The sequence below is a fragment of the Thalassophryne amazonica genome, chromosome 14, assembly GCF_902500255.1.
Source record: "Thalassophryne amazonica chromosome 14, fThaAma1.1, whole genome shotgun sequence".
In the NCBI taxonomy this organism is placed as follows: domain Eukaryota; kingdom Metazoa; phylum Chordata; class Actinopteri; order Batrachoidiformes; family Batrachoididae; genus Thalassophryne; species Thalassophryne amazonica.
This window is the reverse complement of record NC_047116.1, coordinates 89,038,840-89,053,872: the sequence shown is the minus strand read 5'-3', so window position 1 is coordinate 89,053,872 and position 15,033 is coordinate 89,038,840. Positions and strand designations below refer to the sequence as shown.

Sequence of the window (15,033 nt, the reverse complement as noted above, 5' to 3'; positions counted from 1 at the left end):
AAGGGCCTCATACAGGGGGCACATGACCGCAGCAGCTTTGGGAATGAAGTGGTGGTAAAAGTTTACCATTCCCAAGAACTCCTGCAGGGCTCTCACTGTGGTCAGTCATGGGTGAGTTAGAGTTGCTTCCACCTTAGTCAGGAGTGGCACAGCCCCATCCTTTGTGATTCTGTGTTCCAGAAAGTCGGTGGTCAACCCAAACTGGCACTTATTGGAGTTGATGATCAGTCCATGCAGGCTGAGGTGTTTAAACAGTATCCGCAGGTGGGACAAGTGTTCTATTTGGGAGAAGCTGGCCATGAGGATGTCGTCCAGGTAGAAGAACAGGAAATGCAGGTCATGTACCACAGAGTCCATGAGGCACTGGAAGGACTGGGCAGCATTTTTAAGGCCAAACGGCATTCTCAGGAACTCAAACAGTCCAAAACGGGTGATTACTGCTGTTTTGGGGATGTCCCATGAGTGGACAGGCACTCGGTGGTATCCACGATCGAGGTCCACCTTTGAGAAGTTGGTGGTGCCTGCTAGGTGCGTTGAAAAGTCCTGGAGGTTGGGTACTGGGTAGTGGTCCGGCTTTGTGGCGTCATTAAGTCAGTGGTAATCACCGCAAGGGCACTATCTACTGCCAGGCTTGGGCCCCATGTGAAGGGGTGACGCCCCTAGGCTGTTGGAGTGGCAGATAGTGCTGAGGCATCACATGCTGTCAAACTCCGCTTTGGCAATGCTGAGCTTGGCTGGGTTGAGCCATCTCGCCCAGGCGTACACCGGCAATCCGTGGTGGCCATATGGTGCTCCACTCTGTGCTTGAGAGTGGAGGCTGAAAAGATTGGTTCCGTGAGTGCGGGGAATTCCCTGAGCAGCGGTGAACCACGTCGGCCTGCGACATCATGCTAGACAGCCTGATGGAGTCCATGCTGCTGAGGGTGTAGCCATATGAGCAAAAAGTAGTGATGACGATCAAACGCCAGTCAGTCATATTCACCAGCAGTCCATACATGCACAGAAAGTCTGCACTCAGGAGGGGGACAGGGACCTTAGCTGTGATGAAGTTCCAGCTAGCGCTCTTTCCACTGAAACACAAGTCGATGTGTCGAGTGCAATACATGCATATGAACCTTCAATTGGTGGCTGTTGGGGTGGGCAAACCCATCCGCCAGGATGCCCAGTCTGGCAGCAGGCAGGATGCTCCTCTGTGTGCCGGTGTCACACAGACACTGCCACCTGGAGATGGTATCTTGGATGAATAGCAGCCTGTCGGTGCGGTTGACACTCATGGCCACTACTGAGCGCCGGCCCAGATGTTTACCTTGTGCTTAAATCTAGCATGGTAGAAGCAGAGGCCGGGTTGAGAAGACTGCCGGGGCGAGATAGATGTTGTCGCCATGACTGCTGCCTCCTCCGGGGGTGGTGCCGGTGTGTGGATAGTGGCGGCTGAGGAGAGTGCAGCAGCATCCATGATGTGGTGTTGGCCGGACATGAAGAACTTATTCGCTTCCTCTGCCAGCGCACAGCAGTCGGTGATGGTGGTGTTGGCCAAAGCTGCCCGCACCTGGGGAAGGAGTTGCCGCTGAAAGAGGTGGATGAAGAGGAAATCCGGCCTGTGTTGCCCCAGGAGGTGTAACATTTTGTCCATCAGCTCAAAGACTTTGCTGTCCCCTAACCCATGCAGAGAAAAATGCCTGCTGGCCCTCTCAGCGTTGGAAAATTTGAAAGTCTCTAAGAGGTGAGCCCTGAGTGTTGCATATTTATCTGTTGCCGAGGGATTTTGCTGGGGAGTGACCATCCTTGTTGCGGTGGAACTTCTGACGGTCGTAATAATACTTTACAGGTACATGCACAGGCAGACTAGTTCTTTGATGTTGTAATTTATTCAAATGGTAATACACTATTTCATGTGTATTATTTGGGTAAATAAAAAGTTCTGTTATTGATATCTTAGCCTACCATTCATTTTAGTCTTAAGCCTGCAGGGCATTAAAAAAATTTGTAATTTCAGTGTGCCACCCTGCAACGCCCCTGTGTAGTACCTGTATTTTTGAGCATGGAAAAAAGTGGGGGTACTAGGCGTGTGAACTTTTGTTATTTATCGTCATATTAATATTTTGAGTGAAATTTTATAGTTCTACTGATATTACTGCAGGAATTGAGAATTCTCAGCTCAGTCTGCGGCCTATGTCTTGTACTAACTCTGCTGTGGTCTAGTACAGGGGTGGCCAAGTTCGGTCCTCGAGAGCCACCTTCCTGACACTCTTAGTTGTCTCCCTGCTCCAACACACCTGAATCCATTGAAAGGCTCATTAAAAGTCTGCTAACGAGTCTTTCATTGGATTCAGGTGTGTTGGAGCAGGGAGACAACTAAGAGTGTCAGGAAGGTGGCTCTCGAGGACCGAACTTGGCCACCCCTGGTTTAGTATATGTAGGTGATGGCATTGCAGAAAACCCTGCATTTTGGTGGATACGGGGTCTGCATCTAATCTTTCTGCTGTTTACTATTTTCTTGAACAACAACAAAAAAATTGAGAAATACTGAAACCAAATGGAACATGGGGTTTGTAATGGCAATGAAGTTTTAGCTTTAGATTGGATATTCCTCAGACAATCACATTTGGTTTTTAAGTATATATATATATATATATATATATATATATATATATATATATATATATAAAACTCTCTTTAATTGTGTCCATCTCATTTTTTCTTCAGCTCTTACCATCAGATCCATAAATATTTGATGGTGGCAATTGTTTTTTTTTTTTTTTACTTTGCATCTGTGCACCACAACAGTGGAGTTGCAGTAAACCAGTCTGTGCCTTTGGTATTGGCTGTTATCTTTCATTCAACAGGTTTCACAAACATATTGTATTAATTATTTACATTTAAATATTTATGAGATGGGCAGCAATATACTTGCCTTTTTAACGTGTTTGCATAGAAAACTGGCTGCATTGTGAACGTATTTGCACACACTTACTGGAGAATTCCATCAGAGGACAGACCAAGGTATTCAGGCTATATAGAACTTACATATTTGCATGCTGGAAACAATAAACTTAAGAATTTGACTGATCTCTTGCCAGCTGTTCTGACAAACATATTTGTCACTGTGCCACAGCTGTGATGCATCAGCTACAATTGTTGGTTGAAACTTTACATACACTCATCATAGGCATGCATGTCATGGTACTTTGCGCTTTTAATAACATCCTTTTTCCAAGGTGGAGTGTTTGCACCGCATACATCATGAATGACTTTAAAGAACAAGAATCAGGTGCAGAACTTTGAATTTATTTTGGATCTTCTCTAATGCACACAGGTTCAAAATTATACATACAGGCTCAAATATATACATACACTCCCATGTATATTTAACCAAATATAGGTCTTGGCAGCTTTGGCAAGCTGCACCTCAACCAGATGCTTTTGGTAGACAACAAGCTTCTGACATAATTCTGTCTGGATATTTGACCACTCTTCTTGCCAGAATTGGTAGAGTTCATTTAAATAAGTTGGTTTTCCCTCCACAGACCTGGCTTTTAAGTGTAGTCTACAAATGTTCAATAGGGTTGTGGTTGGGGCTTTGGGAAGGCCATTCCAGAAGCTTAATGTTAGCCTGCCAACCCACAACCAGTTTTTATATGTGTTTGGGATCATTGTCTTGTTCAAACACCCAGTTGTGGCCAGGTTTCAACCGCCTAGCTGTTGACTTGAGGTGATGTTGAAAGATTTGGAGGTAGCCCTCCTTCTTCATGATGCCAGCCACAGCATGATACTACTACCATCATGCTCGACAGTTGGTACACTCTTCTTTGCTTTGAAAGCCTGACTTTTACTACTCCAAAGTTCCAAACACACCTCTTGTCATTGTGATCAAATAGTTCAATCTTTGTCTCGTATGTCCGTAAAACTTTTATCCAGAAGGCATTTGGCTTGTCCATTTGGCTTGATAGAGGGGAAGACAAAAGACCCTCTACCCTCACAGACTGAGACCGACCAGAGCAGTAATTACTAAACCATGACAAACAGCTTTCAGAGAGGCCTATGTCTTTGAGTCTATTCAACAGTATATGATGGTCCACAGAGTCAAAGGCCTTAGCCAGATCAACAAAAGTAGCAGCACAATATTCTTTGCTGCAGTGGCACAGATAATGTCATTAACAACTTTCAGAGTAGCCGAGATGCAGCTATGTCCCGCTCTAAAGCCAGATTGAACTGGACTCAGGATGTTGTGAGTCTCTAGGTGGTACACGAGCTGCTTGTTGACCATTATAACAATAATAATAATAATTTTGTGTGTGTGTGTGTGTGTATAAAACATTACCGTATCTGAAAAATGTTTGTTAGATAGCTCACTTTACCAGTGGCTTGTTTAACTGTCCCCCTCCATGAAATAAGGGGCACATTTGAAATGAACTCTGTCCATACGTCTGTCATGTTTTGGGGGCTAAAGATCTCCCTCTTTCTCTTTGCATACATAGTACACATCCATGGTATATTGTACACAGACACAATTACGACATTCAAGCATGTGACCTTTGGCCAGATTTTCAAGTTCATCCAAGATAAAGTCCAACAAAGACACCCAGCGCCTGACCCCAGACTGTCACTTTATTTCTCCAAATATCACTTCTACAGCTTACATTTGGATTGAACACCTTTAATAAATCTGGCATCCTGTCTCCCTTGACCTGACTGCATTTGACCTTGGACCTCAAGGTTAAACATGACAATTAGTGAAAAAATTCACTATATGTCCATAGTGTCATGGGAACATGGCAAATGTTGGGGATTTATATGCAGTACTGGGTGTGTCAGTGTTGTAGAGACCACACTAAATGTGAGTGGTTCAGTGAGAGTAGAAACAGGCTGTGTTTGAGCTCAAATTTAATTTATTTTTACAATCAGTTTTAAGTTATTTCATTTATATAGCAACAAATCACAACAAAGCTGCCTCAAGCTGCTTTACACGAATAAGATCTAGTCTTACCAACCCCTAGAGCAAGCACACAGACAACAGTGGTAAGGAAAAACTCCCTCAGATGATGTTGAGGAAGAAACTTTAAGCAGACCAGACTCAGAGGGGTGACCCACTGCTTTGGCCATTCTAACAGTTACAAGGTTTTTACAAAGTTTTAAAAAGCTGAAGAAACATGAAAAAAAAAAAAACAGAGTTACATCAAAAACACAGCCCATTATTGAGATGACCACACAAGCAATTATGCCACAAGCAGGGGGTCATCCAGCACCCTGGGATGCAGGGCCAGCCTCTAGCCCTCACACCATCAGCGGACCCGTCCTCCTGGCAGAGCATATTCCAAAAGCAGATTGCAGTGTGCTGTGTCAGCTTTAGCTATGGCATCTCGGAGTCAGGCCAGCACGCTGTGGTCTGCAGCTGTCAACCTTCTGAGGTGTCATCAGTACCTCAGACAGAGAAAAAAAAAATCCAGAGGTTGGTAATCCTGGCTTCACTGAGTATAAGGTTCTACCATATATTTGTTCCATCCCCCCATTAAACCAGCTGATTTTAATTTGTTAAACTCTTCAGTCAGGTAAATGAGATAATCAGTGGAATCACCTGTTTTAGGTGCACAGGTAGGAACAACACAAGGTGTTATTTTTGCTCATTGAAGCCGGGGTTCCCCACCACTGACAATAACACAATGTTACAAATTAAATTTTGTAAGATTTTACATATTTGAGTACATTTCCCAGATAAGCAGTTGAAGATCAGTGAGTGAGTAGAGGCTATTATATTTTGTCATGATAGTTAAGGTTTATATTTATGAACAACAAAATAAATCAGCTACAAACATGTGGTATGTGTGTTGACTAAATGTGCAAGAGAAGTAAGATACATGAGAAGCACATAAGTCATACTGTATATGTGAGTATGTCGTCTGATGAGACCTGTCCACACATTAAGGGCAATGTGTGCACTAATCTGGCCAATGCAAATAGTTTTCCACCTCCTAGTTAAAGACGGATGTATCCAGTTCAGCATGTGATTCCCACTGAACACACAGTCATCATTTATTACACTGAGGCAGCAGTGTGACACAGGAATTCACAAGACACTTGCTGAATGGCAAATAATGTGCTACTGGTCCAGTCTGCAGCCTCTAGTCTCCTCCTTAATGTGAAGATTAAAGCCTGTTCTCAAATTTCAAATCTCAAATGATAAGAGGTGTTATGTTGCATGTGTCTTGTTCCGCCCTTGTCCTAGAACAAATACCAACAGTAATTTTAAAAAGCAGCTTTCAAGTTTTCAAGCGTCAGTTCCGGTAGCCTTGTCTTATATAACAGAAATGGTCTACCCCTCCAGACGCAGGCACACACTCAGATACACACAGAAACTCATCCTTGAGATTGTGACGGCTTGGGAAAACACAGTGGCTGGTAGCCCCCAGTGATTACAGTGAGGAGAAACCCTGCCCACTGCTCAGATAACAGACCTGTTGTTGGGCATCGGACACAATGGTGACTCTGTCCCTCTCCTCCTGCTCACCTTCCCCTCCCTATCTGTGTCCGAGCTTTGATTTCCTCCCCACACGGCCATAAACTACAGTGCATCTGGAATGTATACACAGTGCTGCACTTTTTCCACATTTTTTATTCTACATACAGTACCCCATAATGACTATGTGAAATAGTTTTTTTTTTTAAGATTTTTGCAAATTAATAAAAAATAATAACAATAAACTAAGAAATCACAGTTACATAAGTATTCACAGCCTTTGCCATGAAGCTCACATTTGAACTCAGGTGCATCCTGTTTCCACTGATCAACCTTGAGATGTTTCTGCAGCTTAATTGGGCACCGCAGTCTTGTTTGAAGGTGGGCGATAAAGGGGTATTTTTCTACATCCGGGGACAGCTCTTGTCTGTTCCCAGCAAACATGACACGTTCTATGAGTTTTTGGGCAAATTACACGGCAAACAAAGTGAAAATGCAAAGAAAAAGTGATGATGCGGTGTAAAGTGGACCTGTTGCGGTTTGTTTATGATCCAGAGCTCAAACATGTTGAGGCAATTGTGCAGGTGAGAGAACACAGTTACTCTGGCTTGGTGTGTAGGCTAAAACATATCCACACAACCTCTCCTATTTGCCTTGTCTTCCCTTCTCCACTGGGAACAGACAAAAACTGCACTTTTCTTGACTGCTGCGGCGTTTGCAGCCAAAAACCAAACAGTATACCATGTTTCCATTAGAAGTGATGCTGTTTGTGGGGAGAGACTTATCCCCGGGTGTGGGAGCGTCAGCACAAACCATTCGGATGATGGGGGTTTCAGCTGAAAACATTTTAAGCCGGCAAGTCTTAAACCATATGTTTGGCATGTCCGATAGGTGGCAGCGAGTATTCATTTAAGTTTACCGAGCTGGGCCGAATAGTTTGTTCTGAAATTCCCACACTCTGCCCGAGGATCATTCTCTCCCGTGTTAGTGCAGGCTGACCCCGGAAGTGGTCAAATCCCGCAGTATCACGCAGGAGTTTAAATGAGACTGTGTTGCCCTGTTGGAGTCCACCTGGAGTAAATTCAGTTGATTGGACATGATGTGGAAAGGCGCACATCTGTTTACATACACTCAACAAAAATATAAACACAACACTTTTGGTTTTGCTCCCATTTTGTATGAGATGAACTCAAAGATCTAAAACTTTTTCCACATACACAATATCACCATTTCCCTCAAATATTGTTCACAAACCAGTCTAAATCTGTGATAGTGAGCACTTCTCCTTTGCTGAGATAATCCATCCCACCTCACAGGTGTGCCATATCAAGATGCTGATTAGATACCATGATTAGTGCACAGGTGTGCCTTAGACTGTCCACAATAAAAGGCCACTCTGAAAGGTGCAGTTTTGTTTTATTGGGGGGGGATACCAGTCAGTATCCTGACTGCCTCATGCAGTGCAACACATCTCCTTCGCATAGAGTTGATCAGGTTGTCAATTGTGGCCTGTGGAATGTTGGTCCACTCCTCTTCAATGGCTGTGCGAAGTTGCTGGATATTGGCAGGAACTGGTACACGCTGTCGTATACGCAGGTCCAGAGCATCCCAAACATGCTCAATGGGTGACATGTCCGGTGAGTATGCCGGCCATGCAGGAACTGGGACATTTTCAGCTTCCAAGAATTGTGTACAGATCCTTGCAACATGGGGCCGTGTATTATCCTGCTGCAACATGAGGTGATGTTCTTGGATGTATGGCACAACAATGGGCCTCAGGATCTTGTCACGGTATCATTCAAAATGCCATGTGTTCTTTGTCCATAACAGACGCCTGCCCATACCATAACCCCACCGCCACCATGGGCCACTCAATCCACAACATTGATATCAGAAAACCGCTCACCCACACGACGCCACACACGCTGTCTGCCATCTGCCCTGAACAGTGTGAACCGGGATTCATCCGTGAAGAGAACACCTCTCCAACGTGCCAAACGCCAGCGAATGTGAGCATTTGCCCACTCAAGTCGGTTACGACGAGGAACTGGAGTCAGGTCGAGACCCCGATGAGGATGACGAGCATGCAGATGAGCTTCCCTGAGACGGTTTCTGACAGTTTGTGCAGAAATTCTTTGGTTATGCAAACCGATTGTTTCAGCAGCTGTCCGAGTGGCTGGTCTCAGACGATCTTGGAGGTGAACATGCTGGATGTGGAGGTCCTGGGCTGGTGTGGTTACACGTGGTCTGCGGTTGTGAGGCTGGTTGGATGTACTGCCAAATTCTCTGAAACGCCTTTGGAGACGGCTTATGGTAGAGAAATGAACATTCAATACATGAGCAACAGCTCTGGTTGACATTCCTGCTGTCAGCATGCCAATTGCACGCTCCCTCAAATCTTGTGACATCTGTGGCATTGTGCTGTGTGATAAAACTGCACCTTTCAGAGTGGCCTTTTATTGTGGGCAGTCTAAGGCACACCTGTGCACTAATCATGGTGTCTAATTAGCATCTTGATATGGCACACCTGTGAGGTGGGATGGATTATTTCAGCAAAGGAGAAGTGCTCACTATCACAGATTTAGACTGGTTTGTGAACAATATTTGAGGAAAATGGTGATATTGTGTATGTGGAAAAAGTTTTAGATCTTTGAGTTCATCTCATACGAAATGGGAGCAAAACCAAAAGTGTTGCGTTTATATTTTTGTTGAGTGTATAAGGTCCCACAGTTGACTGTGCATGTCAGAGCACAAACAAGCATTAAGTCAAAGGAATTGTCTGTAGACCTCTGAGACAGGATTGTTTCCAGGCACAAATCTGGGGAAGGGTACATAAACATTTCCACTGCTTTGAAGGTCCCAATGAGCACAGTGGCCTCAATCTGTAAATGGAAGATGTTCCCATCCACCAGGACTCTTTCTAGAGCTGACCGCCCTTCTAAACTGAGTGATTGGGGGAGAAGGGCCTTAGGGAGGTGACTAAGAACCTGATGGTCACTCTGTCAGAGCTCCAGCATTCCTCTGTGGAGAGAGGAGAACCTTCCAGAAGGGTGACCATCTCAGCAGAAATCCACCAATCAGGCCTGTATGGTAGAGTGGCCAGACAGAAGCCACTCCTTAGTAAAAGACACATGGCAGCCTACCTGGAGTTTGCCAAAAGGCACCTGAAGGACTCTCAGATCATGAGAAAAAAATTGTCTGGTCTGATGAGACAAAGATTGAACTCTTTGGCGTGAATGCCAGGCGCCATGTTTGGAAGAAACCAGGCACCATCTCTACAGTAAAGCATGGTGGTGGCAGCATCATGCTGTGGGGATGTTTTTCAGTGTCAGGAAATGGGAGATGAGTCAGGATTGAGGGAAATGGTAAATGGACTGCATTTTTATAGTGCTTTTAAATGGTTTGCATTTGTGTAGCACTTTTCCATCTGCATCAGATGCTCAAAGCGCTTTACAATGAATCTTCTCATTCACCCATTCACACAAACACATTCGCACACCGATGTCAGGGTGCTACCATGCAAGGCGCTCACTACATACCAGGAGCAACTTGGGGATTAAGGACCTTGCCCAAGAGCCCTTAGTGATTTTCCAGTCTGGCTGGGTTTTGAACAGACGATCCTCTGGTCTGAACCCCAACGCTCAACCAATAGACAATCACCTCCCCCAGACCATCACCTCCCCTGGAAAAGATCAATGCAGCAATGTCCAGAGACATCCTGGATGAAAACCTGCTCCAGACTGCTCTTGACCTCAGACTGGGGTGACTGTTCATCTTTCAGCAGGACAATGACCCTAAACACACAGCCAAAACATGAAACTTGTGGCTTCAGGACAACTCTTTGAGGGTGATTCTTAGACTACGGGCACTTATTATGTCCTTTGATCATATTGTATGAAAAACAGAAAAAAGGGGAAATTTCACACTTTTATAGTTATCTTTACAATGAAAGTGTGTTAAGAAATTTGTTCTAGTAGTCTATGATGACTTTTTCACCTTTTTTCAGCATCATTATATGCAAATATTGCCATTTTGTGCTTGTCCCACACCAAGACTTTTGATCTTCAATGATAAAAATTAATGGTAAAGAAACATTTTTTCTAATGTTTTAAAATATCTCTGAATAAAATATCAGTAAAATAATCAAAACATAATTGGGGTATTCAATGTCATACAACTGTTGTGATTTTTTTTAAACAAAATGTAGTTGTCCCACACTATTGCCATAATTTCCACCACAACACTGTAATGTCCCTAAACAGTTTGTATGAAAGATTGTTGGGGTAGTTTCTATGGAGATAAACAGTGACATCAGAGCACATGTATATAGCGCCTTTACAAGGCCAATAGTGCCCGTAGTTAAAGAATCACCCTTGAATGTCTTTGAGTGGCCCAGCCAGAGCCCAGACCTGAATTCAATTTAAAATCTTTGGAGAGATCTAAAAATATGTTGTGTTTAATGCTAAACTGAGTCAAGATCAGACCCCAAATGCAAGCAGCCAGAACATGGAGTTGAGGGCAACAACCAAGGTGTTTCATATTCCACAGTGACTGTCAATGACAAAAGTGACTAGGCAATTCCACTTGACAACATTCCGAACATACTTCAATAGACTTGGTGAAAAAAGAAAAAAACGATGAGATAACAAAAAAACAAAACAAAAAAACAACACTTTCAAACCCACAGCGGGGGGTAACACTTACAAATTAGGATAATCAGGTGAAGATGAACACAACGCGTGACAGTAATATGGGTCTGAATGTAATCATAATGTCAATGATACACAGATAATGCAATAAAGCCTTGGTCCCACCAGATAATAAGCCATGAATAATGAGCCACGCATGGGTGTGTCAGTGATTATTTGAAGAATGATCCACGTTTTAAGCCGTCACGTATCCACTACTAAGATGCCTGGTGCCTACTAGTGAGCCATGACTGACCTGTCATTTAAGTCCCATCCACTGCCACAACTGTGGATCACTTCCAAAAAAATAAGTATTTCTTTATTTCTTTCACAGCTGACAGTCACCGTGATCCAATTTTTAACTTTGTGTTATGTCTGCAAAATCGCTCTTTTGCACGCTTTTGTTCTGTGTTCCTGGACAGCTCTGCACTCCTTCTCGCGGCTTCACTGGCGTTATTTCTTTCGCGGCCACACACAGCCACTTTGACACTGTGATCCAACTTTTAACTTTGTGTTTGTCCATTATTAACTGCAAAATCACTCTTTGCTTGCTCGTTTTGCGCACGAGTCATTGTATCAGTGCACGCACACACAGCGTAGCTCATCTGATCAGTTAACACGATATTAAATCTATCATAGACATACTTACTTTTACAGCTAGAAATGAACATGCAATTGTTTTACCAAACTATAAAAACATTAAAAATAGTTACCTTTAAGTAGTTCAAAAATACATTCTTCACTGAGCAGGAGAGAGTGGAAAAACGCATCCAGGTGAAGAGTCTTCTGTGATTCCAGAAGCAATTAGAGATATTTTCAACATCCAAGGTTTGACAGAAAATGATTAATCCACTACAAAATAATTATTTTATATACAGCGTCCAGCATGCAAAGCAGGTGGAATTGTGTGCACAAGAGGGCTGGGCTGCTCCAAAAATAGCCTCTCAGGACCCGCGTAGCCGCCAGGCGCTCGGATAATGGCCTTGTCTGCACCACATGCCTCTATAATCCTCGTTAGTCATCGTAGTAACTCGTATACAAACTGCCCCATGCTGTTGGAGCTAAATTTTGAACATCTTGAAATTCACTCCATGCTCCTGAGTCCAAGTCCCCAACGTTGATTCTGAGTTGATTTCTAAGACGGCGTGTTGTATGATGCATTTCGTATGATGTCATACAAAGAGGTTAAATGTGACATTTCATGCATATTCCTATGAATCTTCATGTACATGTGCAAAGGGTGTTGCGTATTTAACATTGAGAATCCTGCCTTTGGATTCGGGTTAAGGATAGGAATAGTGTTAGAATGACATTGACAATAACTAGAAGAAGAAATTCAGCTTTTTTCCAGACAGAAAAACCACCATGTTGTTCATGGTGGTGTCATCACTGCCTGCAGGCCGATAACTTCATGGGATAATATGTAACAGTTTTTGAGCATTAATTTTTGTGTTTTACTACAAATTTTTCTTAAGCATAATCTGTTTAAGATGGATTCCAGTTCTCCACTCTGACACATGAAACAGACTAGACGTCACATAGCACATATGCTATTTAGAAGTGAGCCGTGTCAATGTTGTTGACATTTTGGACACAGGACGTGCTTGCCAATCACCAAGCCAAACTTAATATTATGTCAGATTTCAAATGTGTATGTGTGCGTGTGTGTGTCTGTGTTTGTTTGTGTGTGTGTGTGTGCACACTCACATGTGTGACAGACAAACGTCATCCCGCAATTTAGTTAACTAATGTCAAGGTTGGACTTTTTCTGTTTCTGTGCAGCCATCCATCACCATAACACCACACACACACAAAAAAACACAACACAATTCACATTAAACACTCACTCACCTTTGTAGCATTTTGCGTGACACGTAATTTCTGTCTTCATTTGAAAATTAATTTATCTTAATAATGAAGATTTATGACAACAGTAATCAACCGCGACGTTACACCTGCAGAAATTAGCCACTGTGTGTCTTTCATATAGAGAACTGCGGTCTGCATTGAGACATTTAACATTCTTAACAAAACAACCACAAAGTACAGCCTTACCTCATTAAATATGCCCCCTGTAAAATGGGAACCCTGAGACTTTTCAGCTTGGTGCCTGTTTCTACATGTGTTTGAGTTCGACAAAAATGATGACAGTTGGTCGAGTACTGAGTTAGGATGCCGCCACTGTCAAGTGCTAAACAATCCATACAAGTTGACTGTCGATGAGGTGCTCGTTCTTCTGCTTCACTGGTAAACGAGCCCCTCATCAACAATCAACTTGTATGGACTTAGTGGAGAGCAAAGTCACCAAGCAGGAAGAAGAGTAAAACCCCTCTCACACCTTGACGATTTAGCCAATGTATGCCGTGTATTAAAAATGCTGGCATACACTAGCGTATGTCTAATAAGTTTTAGGTAAGTTTTGTATGAGTTAAGAGCACGTTGAAGCACGCTGATATATGTCGTAATACAGCAAGTGCCTCGAACAATTTTGGGCATGCACAATATATTCAGCGTATGCCGGCGTATGCCTGCAGACACGGGCCTAAGTAGTAGGTAAGTTAACACACATTTCAAGTTAATCAAGTTGAAATACATCCATTGATTGGCTGCAAAACTGAAAGCTGCAGTTCAGACTGTTAAAACCATTCACACACAAAGTAAATATAAAGTCTTAATTTTACCTGTTCATTTCTGTCTGATTCATCATCACAGCCTGAGGAAGACGTATCCACATAAAGGGTCCTGATTGTGGAAAATGACATCTGAAAATACTTTAGTTCTTTGTCATGGCTGAAGAAATTTAGTGTTTTAAAAGAACCTCCCTGTGTTTTGTATGCTCTCGGTGCATTCCTCAGCCTGAACCAAGGAACTCCAGCAATTTGTGCCACAAGACAACAATGAACCTATTTTTAAAGTTGAAAGAGTCACAGTGCCTCATTACATATACTGAGGTAAACATGCAGACGTGGCTCCCTAGAGAGCCTTTCAGTATTACCAGACACTTCTTATGACATTTTCACCTATTCAGCAGTGACAAGATGCAGTTTGATTTCAGATATTTAGTAGGGTTGGGATGACTAGTCGGGTACCATTAGTCATCAACTCTTTGAGTCATCAGCGACTAAATTTGACATTGAGTGTCGAATCTTCATGGTGAAACTCAAATGTGACTTTTTTTAACAGGTATGACCACAAAATCACAAATACAAAAAACAGTATTAGCATGAAGGCCATACCTGCATTCAGACATAGACTACCCATTTGGGCAGCATGGGCAGCATTCGTGGTTAGCACTGTTGCCTCACAGCAAGAAGGTCATGCCATCGATTCCCAGCTGTGGACTTATGTGGAGTTTGCATGTTGTCCCCGTGTTTGCTTGGGTTTCCTCTGGGTGCTCCGGCTTCCTCCCATATCCAAAGACATGCAGGTTAGGTGGGTTGGTAACTTTAAATTGTCTGTAGGTGTGCGTGCAGGTGTGAATGTGTTTTTTTGTCTATATGTGGCCCTGCGACAGACTGGCATCCTCTTCAGTTGTACTCCACCTCACGGCTTATGACTGCTGGGATAGGCTCCGGCCCCCCCGCGACTATCTTTGAACTGCTTATGTGAGATTTGTTGGATTGTCACTGAGCTGCTTATGTGAGATTTGTTGGATTGTCACTAGGGTTCGACATACAGAGGAACATAATTATCTCAATCTAGTTTGTGACATGAACCAAATTAATTCAGTTATGTTTCACTGTTCCTCCACCAGGATGGTATCATCTCCGTTAAGGACATCGACCTGGTAATGTCAGAGGGTTTGGGAATGCGATATGCCTTCATAGGACCGATGGAAACTATGCACCTCAATGCTCCTGAAGGTATTATTCCCACATCAGACTACAATCA

General features: G+C 43.2%; 1 protein-coding gene across 2 annotated transcripts in view; it reads left to right on the top strand.

The window, feature by feature from the left end:
* Positions 1–15,033, top strand: part of cryl1 (crystallin, lambda 1) — a 93,481-nt gene that overhangs the window by 32,622 nt on the left and 45,826 nt on the right. For both annotated transcript variants that reach the window (XM_034186267.1, XM_034186266.1), the window contains exon 7: positions 14,897–15,005. In XM_034186267.1, coding sequence (XP_034042158.1) covers positions 14,897–15,005 — 109 coding nt within the window. The remainder of the gene's footprint in view (positions 1–14,896; positions 15,006–15,033) is intronic.